We start from the raw sequence: 16,127 nt of genomic DNA, 5'->3' as shown, positions 1-16,127 counted from the left end.
GGGGGACTCCCAAGAGGGGATCTTTCTGCTCCGCCTGGCCTCGCCTGGCGGCGGGGGGGGCGGGCCCTAGGGGATGACTCCCCTCCTGCCCTGGGCCAGATTTGGTCGTCACTTCATTCCCACACTCCAGAGACACCCCAGCACCTTCTCCCATCACAGGGGCTGTGGCTACAGGCCCCAGGTGGCCGTCATGCCACTGTGGGGACAGGTGGGGAAGGCCAATCTCTGTGTGCCATCATGAGCCTTTTCTGGGGTTCTCCAGGGCTTCCCAGGAGGCCTGGGGCCCCACAGGGTGTTCTCTGGTTGTCAGTTCAGTGCCAGGCCTGAGGGTCACCAGACCACCATTTTCCCCCCATGGGGCTCAGGGATCATGAGGTATTAGGGATCGAACCAGGTCGGGTATGTGCCAGGCCTGTGCCATTTCCCAGCCTATCATGACTCTTAGCGAAGCTGCCATGTTATATAGTTGTTCTGGGGGCCACACACAGCCATGCTCAGGGGTTACTGACTGCTCAGCCATTGCCCCTGGCGGGGCTCAGACCATACGGCGTGCTGGCCAGTGCCCTGCCTGTTCTCCTGTTTCTCCAGTCCCCGCTATATGTTGTTTATTGTTCAAGTTTCACTCATATTTTGGGATCTGGGTGCATTTCCGGGTTGCAACGCCTGTTGCCTCCTGGGATTGAGCCTCAGGCCTGACTTAAGGGAGACCCGCACTCACTGAGCAGCCAGCTTGCCTGCCCAGAAACTCACTGATGTTTTGTCAGTGTTGGTGTTGGTGGCGGTATGGGTCGGTGTCCGAGTTGCTAAGGTCCCTGCTCAGGGCCCGTGGATGCTGCACTGGAACCTACCAGCATCATTCACGACACCCTGACAAGGAGGCTTTTTCACACTATAGTCCCCCTGCTGCCCCTGAGTCCCAGCAGCTCCCAGCTGGCTTCCAGCACTGGCCCTTCAGGACCACACCACCGGACAGAGGGTTGGCAAGAGTGACCCCTTGTCCCTGGGCGCAGCTGGGGAGCCCCAAAAGGCATCTGCCGGCTGGGCCGAGATGCAGCTCTGTGGCAGAGCCCGTCCATACCTGCCCGCACAGGCCCGCAGCCCTGAGCACTGTCTCCCGGAGTGGGCCCCAGCAGGAAGCACTCATGTGACCACCAACTCCCAGGCCTGCGGGCACCAGTCACGTGTCTGGCACCTTGGGGCTAGGCGTGTTTCAGACCCAGAGATTCTGCTGATTCTTCCAAGGGGACGCAAGCTGCTTGTGTGTTGCAGGAAGAATGTTCCAGAAAGTTCTGAAAGGCACAAGTGTGCTTCTCCCCAAGGGTACCCCCATCCTTTCTGGTCAGGGTTCATCACCCAAAGAGTTAAGAACTCGCGCAGCTGTTAGGGGCTGCTGGATCTGGGGTGGGAGATTGTCATGCCCGTCGTGTGGGTGGCAGCCAGGCCCAGCAGTGTTCAGAGCTCAGGGGCTGCTGGCATGTTGCTGTAGTACCGGGCAACTTCGGGGCACAAATCCAAGCCTCCTGCACACCATGCTGTGCCCTGCCTGGGAGGGGAGCAGCTCCCCCTCTGCCTGCCTCTGGCCTCTTGAGTTTGGAAACTTCCTCCCCAAAGTTCTCAGGGCCTGTGAAGCTATGTGAGCCAGTGTCCACGCCGGCCAGCCCCCATGTGCAGGGGGACCGCGGGGCCAAACACGCCAGCTGGTGTCAGGGCCAGGGTCAGAGCCCAGTCTGTGCCTGCTGCCTCCTCCTACTGACCTCTGCCCTTTCCTCCCCCCCCCCCACTCCCCCCACCCATCCCATAGCTCCATGTCCAAGAAGCTTCCGGCAACCATCTGAACCCAGAGCCCAGCCAGCCAGCGCCCAGCGTGGACCTTGACTTCCTGGAAGATGATATCCTGGGCTCGCCAGCCGCGGGGGGCGGCGGGGGCGCCGGAGCGGCCGAGCAGCCATGTGACATTCTACAGCAGAGCCTGCAAGAGGCCAACATCACCGAACAGACGTTGGAGGCCGAGGCCGAGCTGGACCTGGGCCCCTTCCAGCTGCCCGCCCTGCAGCCCGCAGACGCCGGCTCTGGGGCGGCGGGCGCTGGAGGGGCAGCCCCCGTGGCCACTGGGCCCCAGGCCCTGTTCCCGGGCAGCGCCGACTTGCTGGGGCTGCAGGCACCCCCCACTGTGCTGGCCCACCAGGCGCTGGTGCCCCCGGCGGACGTGGTGAACAAGGCGCTGAGCGTGCAGCCTTTCCTGCAGCCCATGGGCCTGGGCAACGTGACGTTGCAGCCCATCCCTGGGCTCCAGGGCCTGCCCAATGGCAGCCCTGGGGGCACGGCAGCCGCCACGCTGGGCCTGGCGCCCATCCAGGTGGTGGGCCAGCCGGTCATGGCCCTCAACCCGCCTGCCTCGCAGCTCCTGGCCAAACAGGTGCCCGTCAGCGGCTACCTGGCCTCGGCGGCCGGTCCCTCGGAGCCGGTAACACTGGCCTCGGCCGGCGTCTCCCCACAGGGAGCTGGCCTGGTCATTCAGAAGAGCCTGCCAGCCGCCGTGGCCACCACTCTCAACGGGAACTCTGTGTTCGCGGGGGCAGCAGCCGCAGCCACAGCGGCGGCCAGTGGGGCGCCCTCAGGACAGCCGCTGGCGGTGGCCCCCGGCCTCGGCACGTCGCCGCTGGTGCCTGCACCCAACGTGATCCTGCACCGCACACCCACGCCCATCCAGCCCAAGCCCGCCGGGGTGCTGTCCTCCAAGCTCTACCAGCTGACTCCCAAGCCCTTTGCCCCCGCGGGTGCCACGCTCACCATCCAGGGCGATGCCGGGGCTCTGCCGCCGCAGCCCAAGGCCCCCCAGAACCTGACTTTCATGGCGGCGGGCAAGGCGGGCCAGAACGTGGTGCTGTCGGGCTTCCCTGCGCCCGCCCTGCCTGCCAACGTCTTCAAGCAGCCCCCGGCCAGCACCCCCGGGGCCGCCCCGCCACAGCCGCCCAGTGCCCTGAGCAAACCCATGAGCGTCCACCTGCTCAACCAGGGTAGCAGCATTGTCATCCCGGCCCAGCACGTGCTGCCCGGGCAGAACCAGTTTCTGCTGCCCGGCGCCTCGGCCGTGCAGCTGCCCCAGCCGCTCTCAGCCCTGCCGGCCAACGTGGGGGGCCAGATCCTGGCGGCCGCCGCGCCCCACGCTGGCGGGCAGATCATCGCCAACCCCATCCTCACCAACCAGAACCTGGCGGGCCCCCTGAGCCTGGGCCCCGTGCTGGCGCCCCACTCGGGCCCGCACAGCGCGGCCCACATCCTCTCGGCCGCCCCCATCCAGGTGGGCCAGCCCGCCCTCTTCCAGATGCCCGTGTCGCTGGCCGCCGGCAGCCTGCCCACCCAGAGTCAGCCGGCCCCCGCTGGCCCCGCCGCCACCACTGTGCTCCAGGGGGTCACCCTGCCCCCCAGCGCCGTGGCCATGCTCAACACCCCTGAAGGGCTGGTGCCACCTGCCAGTGCCGCCGCCTCTGGGGAGGCTACGCCAGTCCTGGCGGTGCAGGCGGCGCCCCAAGCGCCCCCGGCGGTCAGTACGCCGCTGCCGCTGGGCCTCCAGCCGCAGGCCCCGCCGCCCTCGCAGGCCCCCGCCCCGCCTCAGGCCTCCACCCCACAGCCCAGTCCGGGCCTGGCGGCCAGCCCAGAGAAGATCGTCCTGGGGCAGCCGCCATCGGGGGCCCCCGCCACGGCCGTTCTCACTCAGGAGCCCCTGCAGATGTTCCTGCCCCAGGTACCCGGGCATGGGAAAGGGCGCTGGGTGGGGAGGGGGGCATAACAGCGCCGGGGCTGGTGGGTGTGGGGCAGGAGCCCAAGAGTGGACAGACAGGAGAAGGCTGCCCTGCTGGAGTGGTTCCACGGGGCACGGGGGCTGTCAGGCAGGGGGCGGGCATGGACAGACGGCGGGTGGGGACGCTCTGGGGCCTGGATCGAGAGGCTCCGGCCTCTGCACCTGTATCAAAGGGTCCCCCTAGCCAGGACCCATTGTTCCCTCTGTATATCTAGGGTGGGGGAGGCAGGGAGGGAGCAGTGGGAGTTGAAGGGGTCAGTTGGGGGGGAGTTTGGGCATTGGGGGGAGTCGGGAGGTGGGAATCGGGGGATGATGGGTACTGGGGGGAGTCGGGGGTGGGAGTGCGGGCCTGGGAGTCAGGGAGGCTGGCAGGAGTTGAGGGTGGGACCGGGGGTGGTGGGGGGAGTCAGCGGGGGTGGGAATTGAGGGGCCGTCTGACCCCAGCACGGCCTCCCTGTTGCAGGAGAGGAGCCAGCAGCCCCTCTCCAAAGAGGGCCCCCACCTCTCCGTGCCCGCTTCGGTCATAGTCAGCGCCCCACCTCCCTCACAAGACCCAGCCCCGAGCACCCCCGCCAGCACAGGAGCCGGCCCGGGCCCGCAGGCCCCCGACAGCCAGGCTGCCCCGGCATCGGGCCCCCAGGTAGAGCCGCTGCAGCCGCTGCCCGCACAGCCCGCGCCCGCCCCGCTCTGGCTGCCCTTCCGCCGCTCTGCCTCGCTGGCTTGGGATGGGCCCCCTGCGCTCCCGGGGGGGCTCTCCTGACTGCCTGGGTGCTGGAGGTCCTGGTGCTCCGGGCGGGGAGTGGACGGTGTCAGTGTCCCCTCACCTTCGTGTGGCAGAACCCACCCCCATGCCGCCCTCAGCACTGCCTGCGTCTGCTCCCTCGTACACATAAACAAGACCGGTGGGGTCCTCTCCGCCCCCTGCTGTTGCAGGCGCCTGGTGCCCCCATCTCCTGTAAAGCTCCCGTTTTCCATCTCTGCTCATTCCGCCACATCTGGCTCTTGTGCACACGGGCTGCGTCCCGTGTCCTTCCCTTCAGTGCGGGGGAGCTGGTGTGGTCGCCCCAGGTTTCCCAGGAGGCCATGTGTGTCCAGGGCATGCCCGTGCTCCTGTGTGACGGATTCTTTGATTCTTGTTGCTCGGCATTCCTATCGCTGTCGTCTCTGGGCTCTTGGGACCCCTGCCCCCCCACCCCTGGTCTGCCCCTTTGCAGGTAGAGTCTGGCGGGGGGCGGGTGTGGAGTGGCTGGGTTAGCTAGAGGCTGTCCACAGCCACAGATGCTTGGGGTGCATTTGTTCTCAGCCTTGGTGGAGGCGTGAAAGTATCTTCCCCTTATTTCTTTGTGGGTTTTTTGTTCATTGTGTTTGCTTTTTGAGTCACACGTGGCGATGCTCAGGAATTACTCCTGGCAGCACTCATGGGACCATGTGAGATGCTGGGGCTTGAACCCGGATCAGGTGCATGCAAGGCAAATGCCCTTCCTGCTCGACTATCACTCTGGCCCTTGTGTTTTCATTGCACTGTTCCACTGGCACGTGTTTTGTGGATTTTCCACCACGTGAGCACTTTGTCTGCTTTGCTCCCGCCTGTCAGCTCCGCTCCACTCCTTTGCCATCTGAGTTCCCGGCTGCTTTCTTGTCTCTGCGTGTTCCGGAGCCCAGCCTTCATCTTGGAGCGTCGGGGGTGGGGGCACACTGTGGAAGGTGGGTGTCATGTGTCTTTGGGACCCAGGACCTGAGAGCTAGCACGGCAAGAAGCACCTTGTCTTGCATGGAGCCAGTCCAAGTTCTCACCCTGGCACTGTGGTGTCCCTGAGTGCAGAGCTAGGAGTAAGCCCTGAGCACTGCTGGGTGTGGCCCCAAACCAAAGAACCAGCGAAAGGACTGGGGAGATGGCTTAACTTGAGGGCTGGAGCATGGGCCGTGTGTCCAGGATACTGTGGGTTCCAGCATCCCCACCCCCCTAGGCACAGAGCCCCATGTGCTGCCGGGTGTGCCCTCCCCCTCCAGAAATAGTTTTAGATTAAAATTAATAGAAACAGCTTTAGGAGGGGCATCCAACTGAAGGTGGAGACCAGAGCCTCAGACATGCCGAACCCGGGCTTCCCCACTGAGCTCTAGCCCAGCCAGTTCCTTCCAGGGCTCAGAGGAGCAGATGGATTTGTTAGTGCTGAGCACAGGATCCACATACGCCCATTGTCCGATTCAATGCTAGGGGCCAGTCTTGAGAGTCAGGGATGAGGAGAGGGGCTGCCTGGCCAGAGAGAGCCGAGGCAAAAGTGAGCCTGAAGCTCGTGGTGGCATCGGGAAAGGGGCAGGGGCTGCTCTGCATTGCTGGAGCCACATTTGCAAAGGCCCTGAGTCAGGGAAGTGCTGGCGCTGATTGGGGGGATAGGAAGAGGGGCATCCTGGGAGCCATGTGTGGGCAGGGCCTCATGAAGCTGGGCTTTGGCATTTGTTGGTGACCCCTCTCGCACGAAAGGGGGGGTTGGGGACATACAAGAGGGAAAGTCCAACACTCACCTGAGGACGTGCCAGGTCCCAAGCCCAGCACTGCACAGTGTCACGCGCACGCGCGCGCACACACACACACACACACACACACACACACACAAGAGGTTGGTGGAGGCACCCAGGGGCTAGATGGCAGTGGCACCAAGACCAGATGTCCTGGTGGCAGTGGAGTAAATGGAAGGCACAGACTGTTCGAAGCTCTGTCGGGTTTGGAGGCCCCAGATGGGGGTGCAGGGGGCAGTATTAGGGTCCTAATGCCACCGTCGCGGACAGACTTATCTTGCTGTAGGGCCAAGCACCTCATAGGCGTTTTCTTTCCTTGCAGTTTAGTTTTGTTTTGGCGGGCCCTCATCCAGCTGTGCTCAGGGGTCGCTCCTGGTGGGGATCCAGGGGCCCTATGGGGTGCCGGGGATTGAGCCCAGGTGTGCTGTGTGCAAGGCGAGCTCCTTCCCCACTGTATGGCTGTTCCGGCCCCTTTTATCTTTCACTTTTTGGTGCGGCCACACCAGTGATTCTCCAGCAGCCATGTGACAGCCCCAGGACGTGGCCAGGGGGTCAGGACCTACACTGCCGCGATGTGTAGGGCCACCCCAAAGGCGCCCCTGCCATGGGACCATGAACTGGATCCAGGTCAGGCACAGCCTGGTACTCTGCCTGCTGTCCTGTAGCCCCTCCCATGACTGCTTTTGTTTAAATGTCATATCAGGCAAGCGGCATGATGGCCCACTTGCAGATGAGGGGAGGGGACAGAGTTATCATTTCTTTGAGTTTTTTATTTGGTTTGGGATCACACCTGGCAGTGCCCTGGAGGTCACTCCTGGCTCTGTGCTCAGGGATAACTCCTGGTGATGCTCAGGGGACCATGTGGGAAGCCAGGGATCGACCCTGCAAGGCAGATGCCCTCCACACTGTACTATTACTCTGGCCCCCAGAGATAATTTCAGTAGCTGACCCATGCTTCTGCAGTTGGTGGGGCTTGCTGCCCTGTCCACGGATGGTGTCTTTCTGAGCGAATTCACCCACCCTCGGTGTAGCTGGTGGCGGTCACTTCCCAGAGCCTCACGGCCAGATCGGGGCCACCGTGCCCTTGGCGGTTTGCCTGACTGCTGTCCAGTCATTTTCCCCTGGAGAAGCCGCCAAACTGACTCTTCGCCCCACCCTCAGGAGGGTCCCCAGGGACAGTGTTCCCACAGGACAGGCCACTGCTTCCTGGTGGCACAAGCAGGTCTGTGGCCGGGCTCCAGGCCCAGGCTGAGGCGGGCAGCATGGAGTGAGATGCTGGAAGCTCTTTCCTCCCTTATACCCTGTGCAGGGCTGGGTCCGCCCCGTTTCCCATTGGTTGTTGCTCGTGATTGCTCTTGACCTATGAGTGATGAGGGATTAAGTACCTGCGGTGAGCTGGGCCTGTTTGCCCTCATTTGGTGCCCCCAGAATGAGGGGGCCAGCGGGGGGGGGGGGGGGGGCAAGTGAGATCTTCCCAGGGAAGGATCCTGTGATCTCCCCAGCATCCTCCCTTTTTTCCTGGTTTGGGGTCACACCCGGCGGTGCTCAGGGGTTGCTCCTGGTTCTCCTGGCATCCATGAATTGCTCCTGGCGGGTCTCAGGGAACCATGTGGGATGCCGGGGATTGAACCTGGGTCGGCCACGTGCAAGGCAAATGCCCTCCCCACCATTCTATTGCTCCAGCTTGTTCAGCCCCTTTCTGTTGGGGCCTTGCCCCAGACCAGAGGGGAGGAGCCGTGGCACCAGGGAGCTGGCCGCCACTGGTGAACAAAGTGACAGTATATTCCCTAGCAGACTTGGTATGGACAGTTTTTCCAGGACCTGCTGAGCTGGTTACAGGCATCTACCTTCACCCTTCACCTGGTGAATTTTGTGGGGTTTGTTGTTGTTTTTGCTTTTTGGGCCACACCCAATGATGCACAGGGCTTACTCCTGGCTCCGCCCTCAGGAATCACTCCTGGCAGTGCTCAGGAGACCATATGGGATGCTGGGAATTGAACCCGGGTTGGCCGCATGCAAGGCAAATGCCCTACCTGCTGTGCTATCGCTCCAGCCCCACCTGGTGAATTTTGGTCCTTATTCGAACGAGACCTTATTTGGCCACAGTTCAGCAAAGCTGTCCCTGGGAGCATGCTGTCACCCAGCCCAGAACACCTGCCTTAGCTGGGTTTTTTTTCTCCTTTGCAGCCAGGGGAAGCCCCCACATCCATTGGTGCCCAGGGCTCACGCCTAGCTGTGCTTTGTGGACTGTCGTGCTGGGGATGGGACCGGGGTCAGCCTCATGCAAGGCCGGTGCTGGACCCCTGCACAGCTCCTCTGGCTCCTTTTAGTCAATTGTCCCTGACTTTGGGTGGGACTAAGCTAAACCCAGCTTCTTAAACTGTAGGTCATGACTGTAGGTCAACAGTTAATTTTTTTTTTTTTGCTTTTTGGATCACACCCAGCAATGCACAGGGGTTACTCCTGGCTCTGCACTCAGCAATTACTCCTGGCAGTGCTCGGGGTACCATATGGGATGCTAGGAATCGAACCTGGGTTGGCTGCATGCAAGGCAAACGCCCTACCCACTGTGCTATCGCTCCAGTCCCAGTTAAAAATTTTCGAAAAATTTTCAGTGACCAAAAATTTAACTCAGAGTCACCCTTGAGCATCATGAGCTCCAAGTGGTTCTGACAGTGTGGGCCTGTGGCGTTTCTCCAATGAAAGGATTTGTGAGTGGGTGGGTCTGGAGGTCCTGCAGGGATCTCCCACTCTCTGCTTGCTCCTCACCAAGCCCTGAGACATGGGTTTAGGGGCTCAGGAGGGTTGTGAAGTCCTTGGTGTAGACTGAGGTGTGTCCAGCTGCCCCCCTCCTGTGAGCATGTCCCCCTCAGGCACATGGCGACACGGTCTGAAGGCGCCTGCCCCACCTGTCACTGCATGGCTGCATCCCATGGGGGAGTTGCTCCTGCCAGGGTGAGGGAAGCTGAGGTGCGTTCGTCCCTCCTGAGTGGAGACTTCGGAGATGAGTGGAGGGGCCCAAGCAGTACTTGCAGGGACGGTGGCCAGGAGGAGGCTGTGATGGATGAATGGGTGGAAGGAACGAGAAGGTTGTACAAAGGGATGGGGGGTGGATGATCAAGGCCGTGAGGGGATGCAGGTGGAAGAAGAAATGATGGGTGAATAGAGGGATGAAGGATAGAAGGGGAAGTGGGTAAGAGAGGGGGATGGCAAGTCGGAGGATGGTGGGTGAACAGGTGGAGGACAGGGGCCAGGGCTTGCCTTGCACACAGCCAACCCAGGTGTGATCCCCAGTATCCCATATGGTCCTTCCAGCACTGCTAGGAGTGATTCCGGGGCACAGAGCCAGGAGAAAGCCCTAAGCATCGCCGGGTGTGGCCCCCCAAAAAACAAAATGAAGTAGATGGAGGATGGATGATTGGAGGGTCAGAAAGAGGGATGGACACGGGGCCACTTGGTTTGGAACTGCCCGGAACTGCTCAGTTTCCGGCTGGGCAGGGCTGCAGGAAGGACCTGGGAGGTGGAGAAGCCCCGAGCACACGGGAACCGTCAGACGCCTCCTGGACAGCCAACTGCTGGCCTGGAGCACAGTCCAACTCGGGAGCAGGGCAGTTTGGGGGGCCTTGGGCAGCAGAGGCGGGACAGGGGCACTGACTGCAGCCACTGAGCCTGGGGGTGGGGTCTGGCCACAGTGAGGGTCTCTGGGGGTGGGGAGCACCTGTCTGCAGCTGAGACATGTAGGCGGCACGGTGGGCGTGACCTCCGTCACACGCGTGCACACACGCCCCTCACAGCGCAGGAGCCACGAGGGGGGCCCCTGCCGTGTCCTGCCCTCCTTCCTGTCTTCCTGTCCCCACCCTCGGGCTGGCTGCAGGCTCTGGGCTCCCGGCTTCGGCTTCAGCTTACAGCAGGGTCCGGCGGTACTGCTCACTGACCGCTCACCCCGCCCCCTGGCGCTGGCCCCGCCCCCGCCTCCCCTCTGGGCAGCTGGCGCAGCACCCCCCGCACTTGCTTCCTTCTGCTTCTGCTCCCCCAACCCTGCGGGGCTCGCCTTGTGGGAGCGCTGGGGGTGTGGAGAAGGGGTGCGTGGGGGTAGGGGGTTCCAGGAGGAAGGAGCACTCTGATGAAGCCCTTCCAGCCCCAGTTGGGCGTGAAAGGGGGTCCTGGAGGGCTGGTTCTGACCCTTCCCCTCTGCCTCCCTCCTCACCCAGATTCCTGCAGCGGCTCCCCTGAAGGGCCCCGGCCCTGCCTCGTCCCCCTCACTACCTCACCAGGCCCCCCTGGGGGACAGCCCGCACCTGCCCTCCCCGCACCCGGCCCGACCCCCTTCTCGGCCCCCCTCCCGCCCACACTCCCGGCCCCCCTCCCAGCCCCAGACCTTGTCCCGCCCGCCCTCAGAGCCCGCCCTGCACCCCTGCCCCCCGCCCCAGGCCCCCGCCCCCCTGCCGGGCATCTTTGTCATCCAGAACCAGCTGGGTGTCCCCCCACCTGCTGGTCCCCCGGCCCCCACTGCCCCCGGCCCACCCCAGCCTCCTCTGCGCCCCCCGTCCCAGCCCCCAGAGGGACCCCTGCCCTCGGCCCCCCACCTCCCTTCAGCCTCCACCTCCTCTGCCACACCTGCCACCTCCTCCGAGACACCCACCAGGCTGTCAGCCCCAACAACGGCCGACTTCCAGCTCCAGTTCCCAGCCGGTCAGGGACCCCACAAGTCCCCCACGCCCCCTCCCACCCTCCACCTGGTCCCCGAACCCACAGCACCCCCACCGCCACCTCCTCGGAGCTTCCAGATGGTGACACCCCCCTTCACCGCGCTGCCCCAGCCCAAGGGTCTTCTGGAAAGGTTTCACCAGGTAACTGGCCCCTGACTTCCCCCTTCGGTCCCTGCCTCCCTCCCTGTGCCCCTCACCTGCCCTACCCCTCAACCACCTGTCCCCCCGACCTCAGGTGCCGACTGGAATCATTATCCAGAACAAGGCTGGGGGGACCCCCGCCGCCCCCCAGACCTCCACCAGCCTGGGGCCCCATGCCAGCCCCACTGCCTCGGTGCTGGTCAGCGGGCAGGTCCCATCCGGAACTGTCGCTGCCCCCAGCCATCCCCCTGCCCCATCACCCATGACCACTGCAGGTAGGTGGGGGACACAGGAGAGGTGGGGGGGAAGAGGGCGGGTCACGAGGCCGGCATGGGACTGCCCACACTGGGGCAGGGAAGGTGGAGGAGGAGGGACCGTCTCCTGACCTGAGGACAGGTGTGGGGGGACAGTGACCCCAGCCCTGTCTGCCCGCCTCCCCCCAGGCCACCCTCCTCTGCTTCCTGCCGAGAGCAAGTCTTTTCCCAGCAACCTCGCGCCCCTGAGTGTGGCCAAGGTGGGCAAGTCCTCGGGACTGCAGGTGAGTCTGGGAAGGGGGCAGGGGCAAGGCAGGCCAGTGACGCACTGAATGCCGGGAGAGGAGACAAGACGACCCCAGCGTGGGGAGGGACCCAGCAGCGAAACTGAGGCAGGGTCCCTCATTAGAGCAGGGAGGCGAGCCTGGCGGGTCCTGGGAGATGTTACAGGTGGAGGGCAGCCCCCAGGGTGGGGCTTCCTGGGGTCCCGGGAGGGGGCGCCACGCCCTCACTTGCTGTCCCCGCAGGGTGAGAGCCGGCTGGGTAGTGCCAAGAAGCAGCCCACGCTGCAGCCCAGCAAGGAGGCCTGGTGAGTACATCTGGGAGAGCAGGGCCACATGCTGGCCTGGGGGCTGGTGGCTGACCCCGCCTCAGTCTTGGGCATCGCCAGGTGTGGGCCCAGTTCCACACCCCCCAGCTCTCGGGAGCCCCTGGGGATTGGTGGAACACTTGGCATGTTTCCTCATTGCTGGTGACTGGCACTTCCCTGGAGTGTTTGCCTCCACACGGCCACCACACAGTCAATCCCCAGCAGAGCTGGGGAGGACCAGGGTGACAGATTCCCCGGGCACAGGGTGGGAACCTGTGTGTGTGTGTGTGGGGGGGGGGGGGGGTGCCAGTGCCCACTACATCCCTGTGGAGGCAGCGCGGCGTGGTGCTGCCCCCCAGTGGCAGGATGCGGAACAGTCAGGACGTGGGTCCTTTACCTGAGCGCCCTCCATCAAATGGTGGGGGGTGAGGGGCCAGGACGGGCAGGGAGCTTGCTCTGCACACGACAGGACAGGATGGGGTTTGTCCTGTCCTCACACCGGCGGTGCGTGGTCTCTCCCCCGACCCTCTGCCCCCCAGTTTCCTGGAGCATTTGCACAAACATCAGGGCTCCGTCCTGCACCCCGATTACAAGACCGCCTTCCCCTCCTTCGAGGATGCTCTGCACCGCCTCCTGCCTTACCACGTCTACCAGGGCGCCCTGCCCTCCCCCAGCGACTATCACAAGGGTGAGGCCCAGGACCCTCCTGTGTTGGGGTCCTCCTGTGTTGGGGCGGAGGGGAGGGGGACAGCACCTACCCACCATCTGTCCCCACCCGCCCTTGTCCCTTCTTCTGCAGTGGATGAGGAGTTCGAGACGGTCTCCACGCAGCTGCTGAAGAGGACCCAGGCGATGCTCAATAAATACCGCCTCCTTCTGCTGGAGGAGTCCCGGGTAGGGCTGTGGGGTTCCCTTCCGGTCCTCCAGCAGGCCTGGCGCCCTCCCTGCCCCCTCTCCTCACTTGGAGGTTCTTTGTTCCCCCTCAGAGGGTGAGCCCCTCGGCAGAGATGGTCATGATTGACCGGATGTTCATCCAAGAGGAGAAGACCACCCTCGCACTGGACAAGCAGCTGGCCAAGGAGAAGCCAGGTGAGCCAAGCGGGGGGGACCAGCTCCCCCAAGCCTGGCCTGGCCCTCTGCTTCCATTCCCGTGGGGTCGTGAGGGGAGGTGGGGGTGTCAGGTGCTCCCCCAGCCCCGCAGCAGATAGGGAAAGAACAGAGCGAGGGGCTGAAGCGACAGCACAGTGGGTAGGGCGTTTGCCTTGCACGTGGCCCACCCAGGTTCGATTCCCAGCATCCCATATAGTCCCCCGAGCACCCCCAGGAGTAATTCCTGAGTGCATGAGCCAGGAGTAACCCCTGTGCATCGCCGGGTGTGACCCAAAAAGAAGGGGAAAAAAAAAAAAGAACAGAGAGAGGAGGGCGGAGGGTCGCAGGAGCAGCCGGGGCATGCGGGGACGCTGGCACACAGGGCGCCCGGTGACCCAGGGCTCTTTGCCACCTGCAGACGAATACGTGTCTTCCTCGCGCTCGCTCGGCCTCCCCGTCACCGCATCTTCCGAGGGACCCCGGCCCGCGGGGCCCGGCCACCCGCCGCCCGCGGCCGCCGGGGCCCCGGCGCCGCCGCCGCTGCACCTGCCCACCAAGCTGGTGATCCGGCACGGCGGCGCGGGCGGGTGCCCATCGGTCACCTGGGCCCGGGCGGCGGCGGCGGCCTCACCGGCCGCCTCGGCCCTGGACGCCGATGAGGACGGCCCGATGCCCTCGCGCAACCGGCCGCCCATCAAGACGTACGAGGCGCGCAGCCGCATCGGCCTGAAGCTCAAGATCAAGCAGGAGGCCGGCCTGAGCAAGGTGGTGCACAACACGGCGCTGGACCCCGTGCACCAGCCGCCGCCCAGCGCCCTCAAGGCGGCCGAGACGCCGCCGCCGCCGCCGCTGCCCGCGCCCGGCCAGATGAACGGCTCCGTGGAGCACCCGCCCGCGGCCGAGCGCAAGGCCCCGGCGCCGCACTGCCCGCGCCTGCCCCTGCGCAAGACCTACCGGGAGAACGTGGAGGCGCCGGGCGCGGCCGACGGGGGCGCGGCGGCCGGCCGGGCGCGCGCGGGCAGTTCCCCCCCGCCGCCGCTGCCCAGCAAGGTGGACGAGGCCACTAGCGGCCTGATCCGCGAGCTGGCCGCCGTGGAGGACGAGCTGTACCAGCGCATGCTGAAGACGGCGCCCCCCGAACCCCCGGCCGGCGCCGGCCAGGGCAGCGGCAGCCGCGAGCCGGCCTGGGAGGGGCCCCCGCTGCCCGCGCTGCCCCCCGCCAAGCGGCGCAAGTCCGAGTCGCCGGATGTGGACCAGGCGAGCTTCTCAAGCGACAGCCCGCAGGACGCGGCGCTCACCGAGCACCTGCAGAGCGCCATCGACAGCATCCTCAACCTGCAGCAGGCCCCGGGCCGGCCCCCCGCCGCCGGCGCGCCCGCGCCCCCCCGCCCCGCACCCGCACCCCGCACCCGCCGCGCGCTCGCCCCTGCACAGGCCCGACGCCTACCCGCCCGCCAGCCACAACGGCGGCCTGGGCGCCAGGACATGGGACAGATAACAGCGGGGGGCTGCCCCGCGGGGGGACCCTCGCGCCCGCCACGCAGACCTCAGCCTCCGGGGGCACAGCTGGGAACCCCCGCCCCGCCCCCCAGTTTCTTGCCTAAGTTATTTGAGTCACAAAGGCCTCCCTCCACCCCCCACCTCCGTGCTCCGGCTGGGGGTGGGGGAGTAGGGTTCGGCCCCGGGTGTGGGGGGTCGGATTTAGGGGAGGGGGCCACTCTGGTCTGCCCCGGTTCTTCCTCCTTCACGCTGCGCCCCGACGTGGGGCACACGGGGCACCCGGGAGCTCAGAGCTCCTGGTGGTCCTGTGGCTTCACGGATCCGTGTCCAGGGGCCTGCGGGGGTGGGGGGCAGCAGCCGGGCCTCCTCCTGCCCCCCGCGGGCCCACCCCCGCCCCGTGGGGCTCCCAGCGTCGCGCCGCGCCCCCGCAGGGCCCCAGTGCCCTCCAGTCTTCCTCGGCTCTTTGTGCCGCCAGCCGCCTGCGCCGGATTTTGGAATCGCGGAGTCGAAACGAGTACTGTAAAATAACTGTTTTTGTACTGTATTTATTGTGTATAACAATTTTTTAAGGGAGAATTCTGTACATTTAGAACTCTTGTAAATTAAAAGCCGATCCTTTTTTTAAAACTGTACCCACGACCCCATTGGCCCCGCTGCTTTCGGGTCTTTGGCGATGGGGGTGGGGAGCCGCGAGGACCACTTCCGCCAGGCACAGGGGATGCAGCGGGGGTGGGGGTGGAGGTGGGGGAGAGGCGACCACGAGCTCTGAAGACCCTCTCCTTCTGAGAGGTGGTGCTTGGGGAGGGTTTCTGCAGCCCACATGGGCAGGACGAGCCTGCTTTGGGGTCCTGCGTTTTTCTTTAGAGCCTCCTGGTTCCACGCTGTATTGCTGGCCCAGCGCCGAGAGTCTGCCCCACAGACAGCTGGACCGGTTCCTCAACCTGTCTGCATTTTGTTTTGGGGGGGTTTGGACCACACCCAATGATGCTCAGAACTTCACATCGCTCTAGCCCGCTGTCTGCGGTTCTGTATCATTTTTCCCTCCCTTCCCTTGACTGTCCTTGTGATGACCCACTTTGCTGTGGCCTGAGTGCATGTAAGAGGCACCGGGGTTCTGACTCTAGACCTCAGGGCTGCAAAGCAAGTGCTCTTCCACAAAGCCCTCCCCAGCCGCCCAGGGGGCCCTTTCACACCCAGAGTGAGAGATCGGGCTGGTGGGATTGTGGGGAGGTCTGAGTGCGGGCTCATAGGGGGGTCCACTGAACTTCACATACCTGCTCGGCCCAGTAACACCTGATGGGGACCCCTGTGGTGTGCGTGGTCTGAGCCAGGCTGGTCCGTAGAGTCTCAGTGACCCATTGGCATTTCTGTCATGACACCCTAAACGCGAGGGCCATTTAACATCAGTCAGGCCCAGGGACAGGTGGAAGCACTTGCTTTGCACATGACTGATCCCACTTACATCCCCGCCACCACCTGCGCCTCCCTGAGCACTGCCGGGTGTGGCCCCCAGAGCTCCCCAATAA

The 16,127-nt window shown here is 64.6% G+C and overlaps 1 protein-coding gene across 1 annotated transcript in view; it reads left to right on the top strand.

Moving 5' to 3' along the window:
- The window catches only part of BICRA (BRD4 interacting chromatin remodeling complex associated protein), a 47,944-nt gene extending 33,211 nt beyond the window's left edge, over nt 1–14,733 (top strand). Inside the window, 11 exon segments of the mRNA XM_056136223.1 lie at nt 1,802–3,745; nt 4,266–4,442; nt 10,531–11,169; nt 11,264–11,444; nt 11,613–11,707; nt 11,951–12,012; nt 12,552–12,700; nt 12,812–12,906; nt 12,999–13,101; nt 13,520–14,484; nt 14,486–14,733. Coding sequence (XP_055992198.1) covers nt 1,802–3,745; nt 4,266–4,442; nt 10,531–11,169; nt 11,264–11,444; nt 11,613–11,707; nt 11,951–12,012; nt 12,552–12,700; nt 12,812–12,906; nt 12,999–13,101; nt 13,520–14,484; nt 14,486–14,599 — 4,524 coding nt within the window. The 3' untranslated portion in view covers nt 14,600–14,733.
- The last annotated feature ends 1,394 nt before the right edge of the window (nt 14,734–16,127 follow it).

This window comes from Sorex fumeus, unplaced genomic scaffold, assembly GCF_029834395.1.
Source record: "Sorex fumeus unplaced genomic scaffold, SorFum_2.1 ptg000122l, whole genome shotgun sequence".
In the NCBI taxonomy this organism is placed as follows: domain Eukaryota; kingdom Metazoa; phylum Chordata; class Mammalia; order Eulipotyphla; family Soricidae; genus Sorex; species Sorex fumeus.
This window is presented reverse-complemented; position numbering and strand designations above follow the sequence as displayed.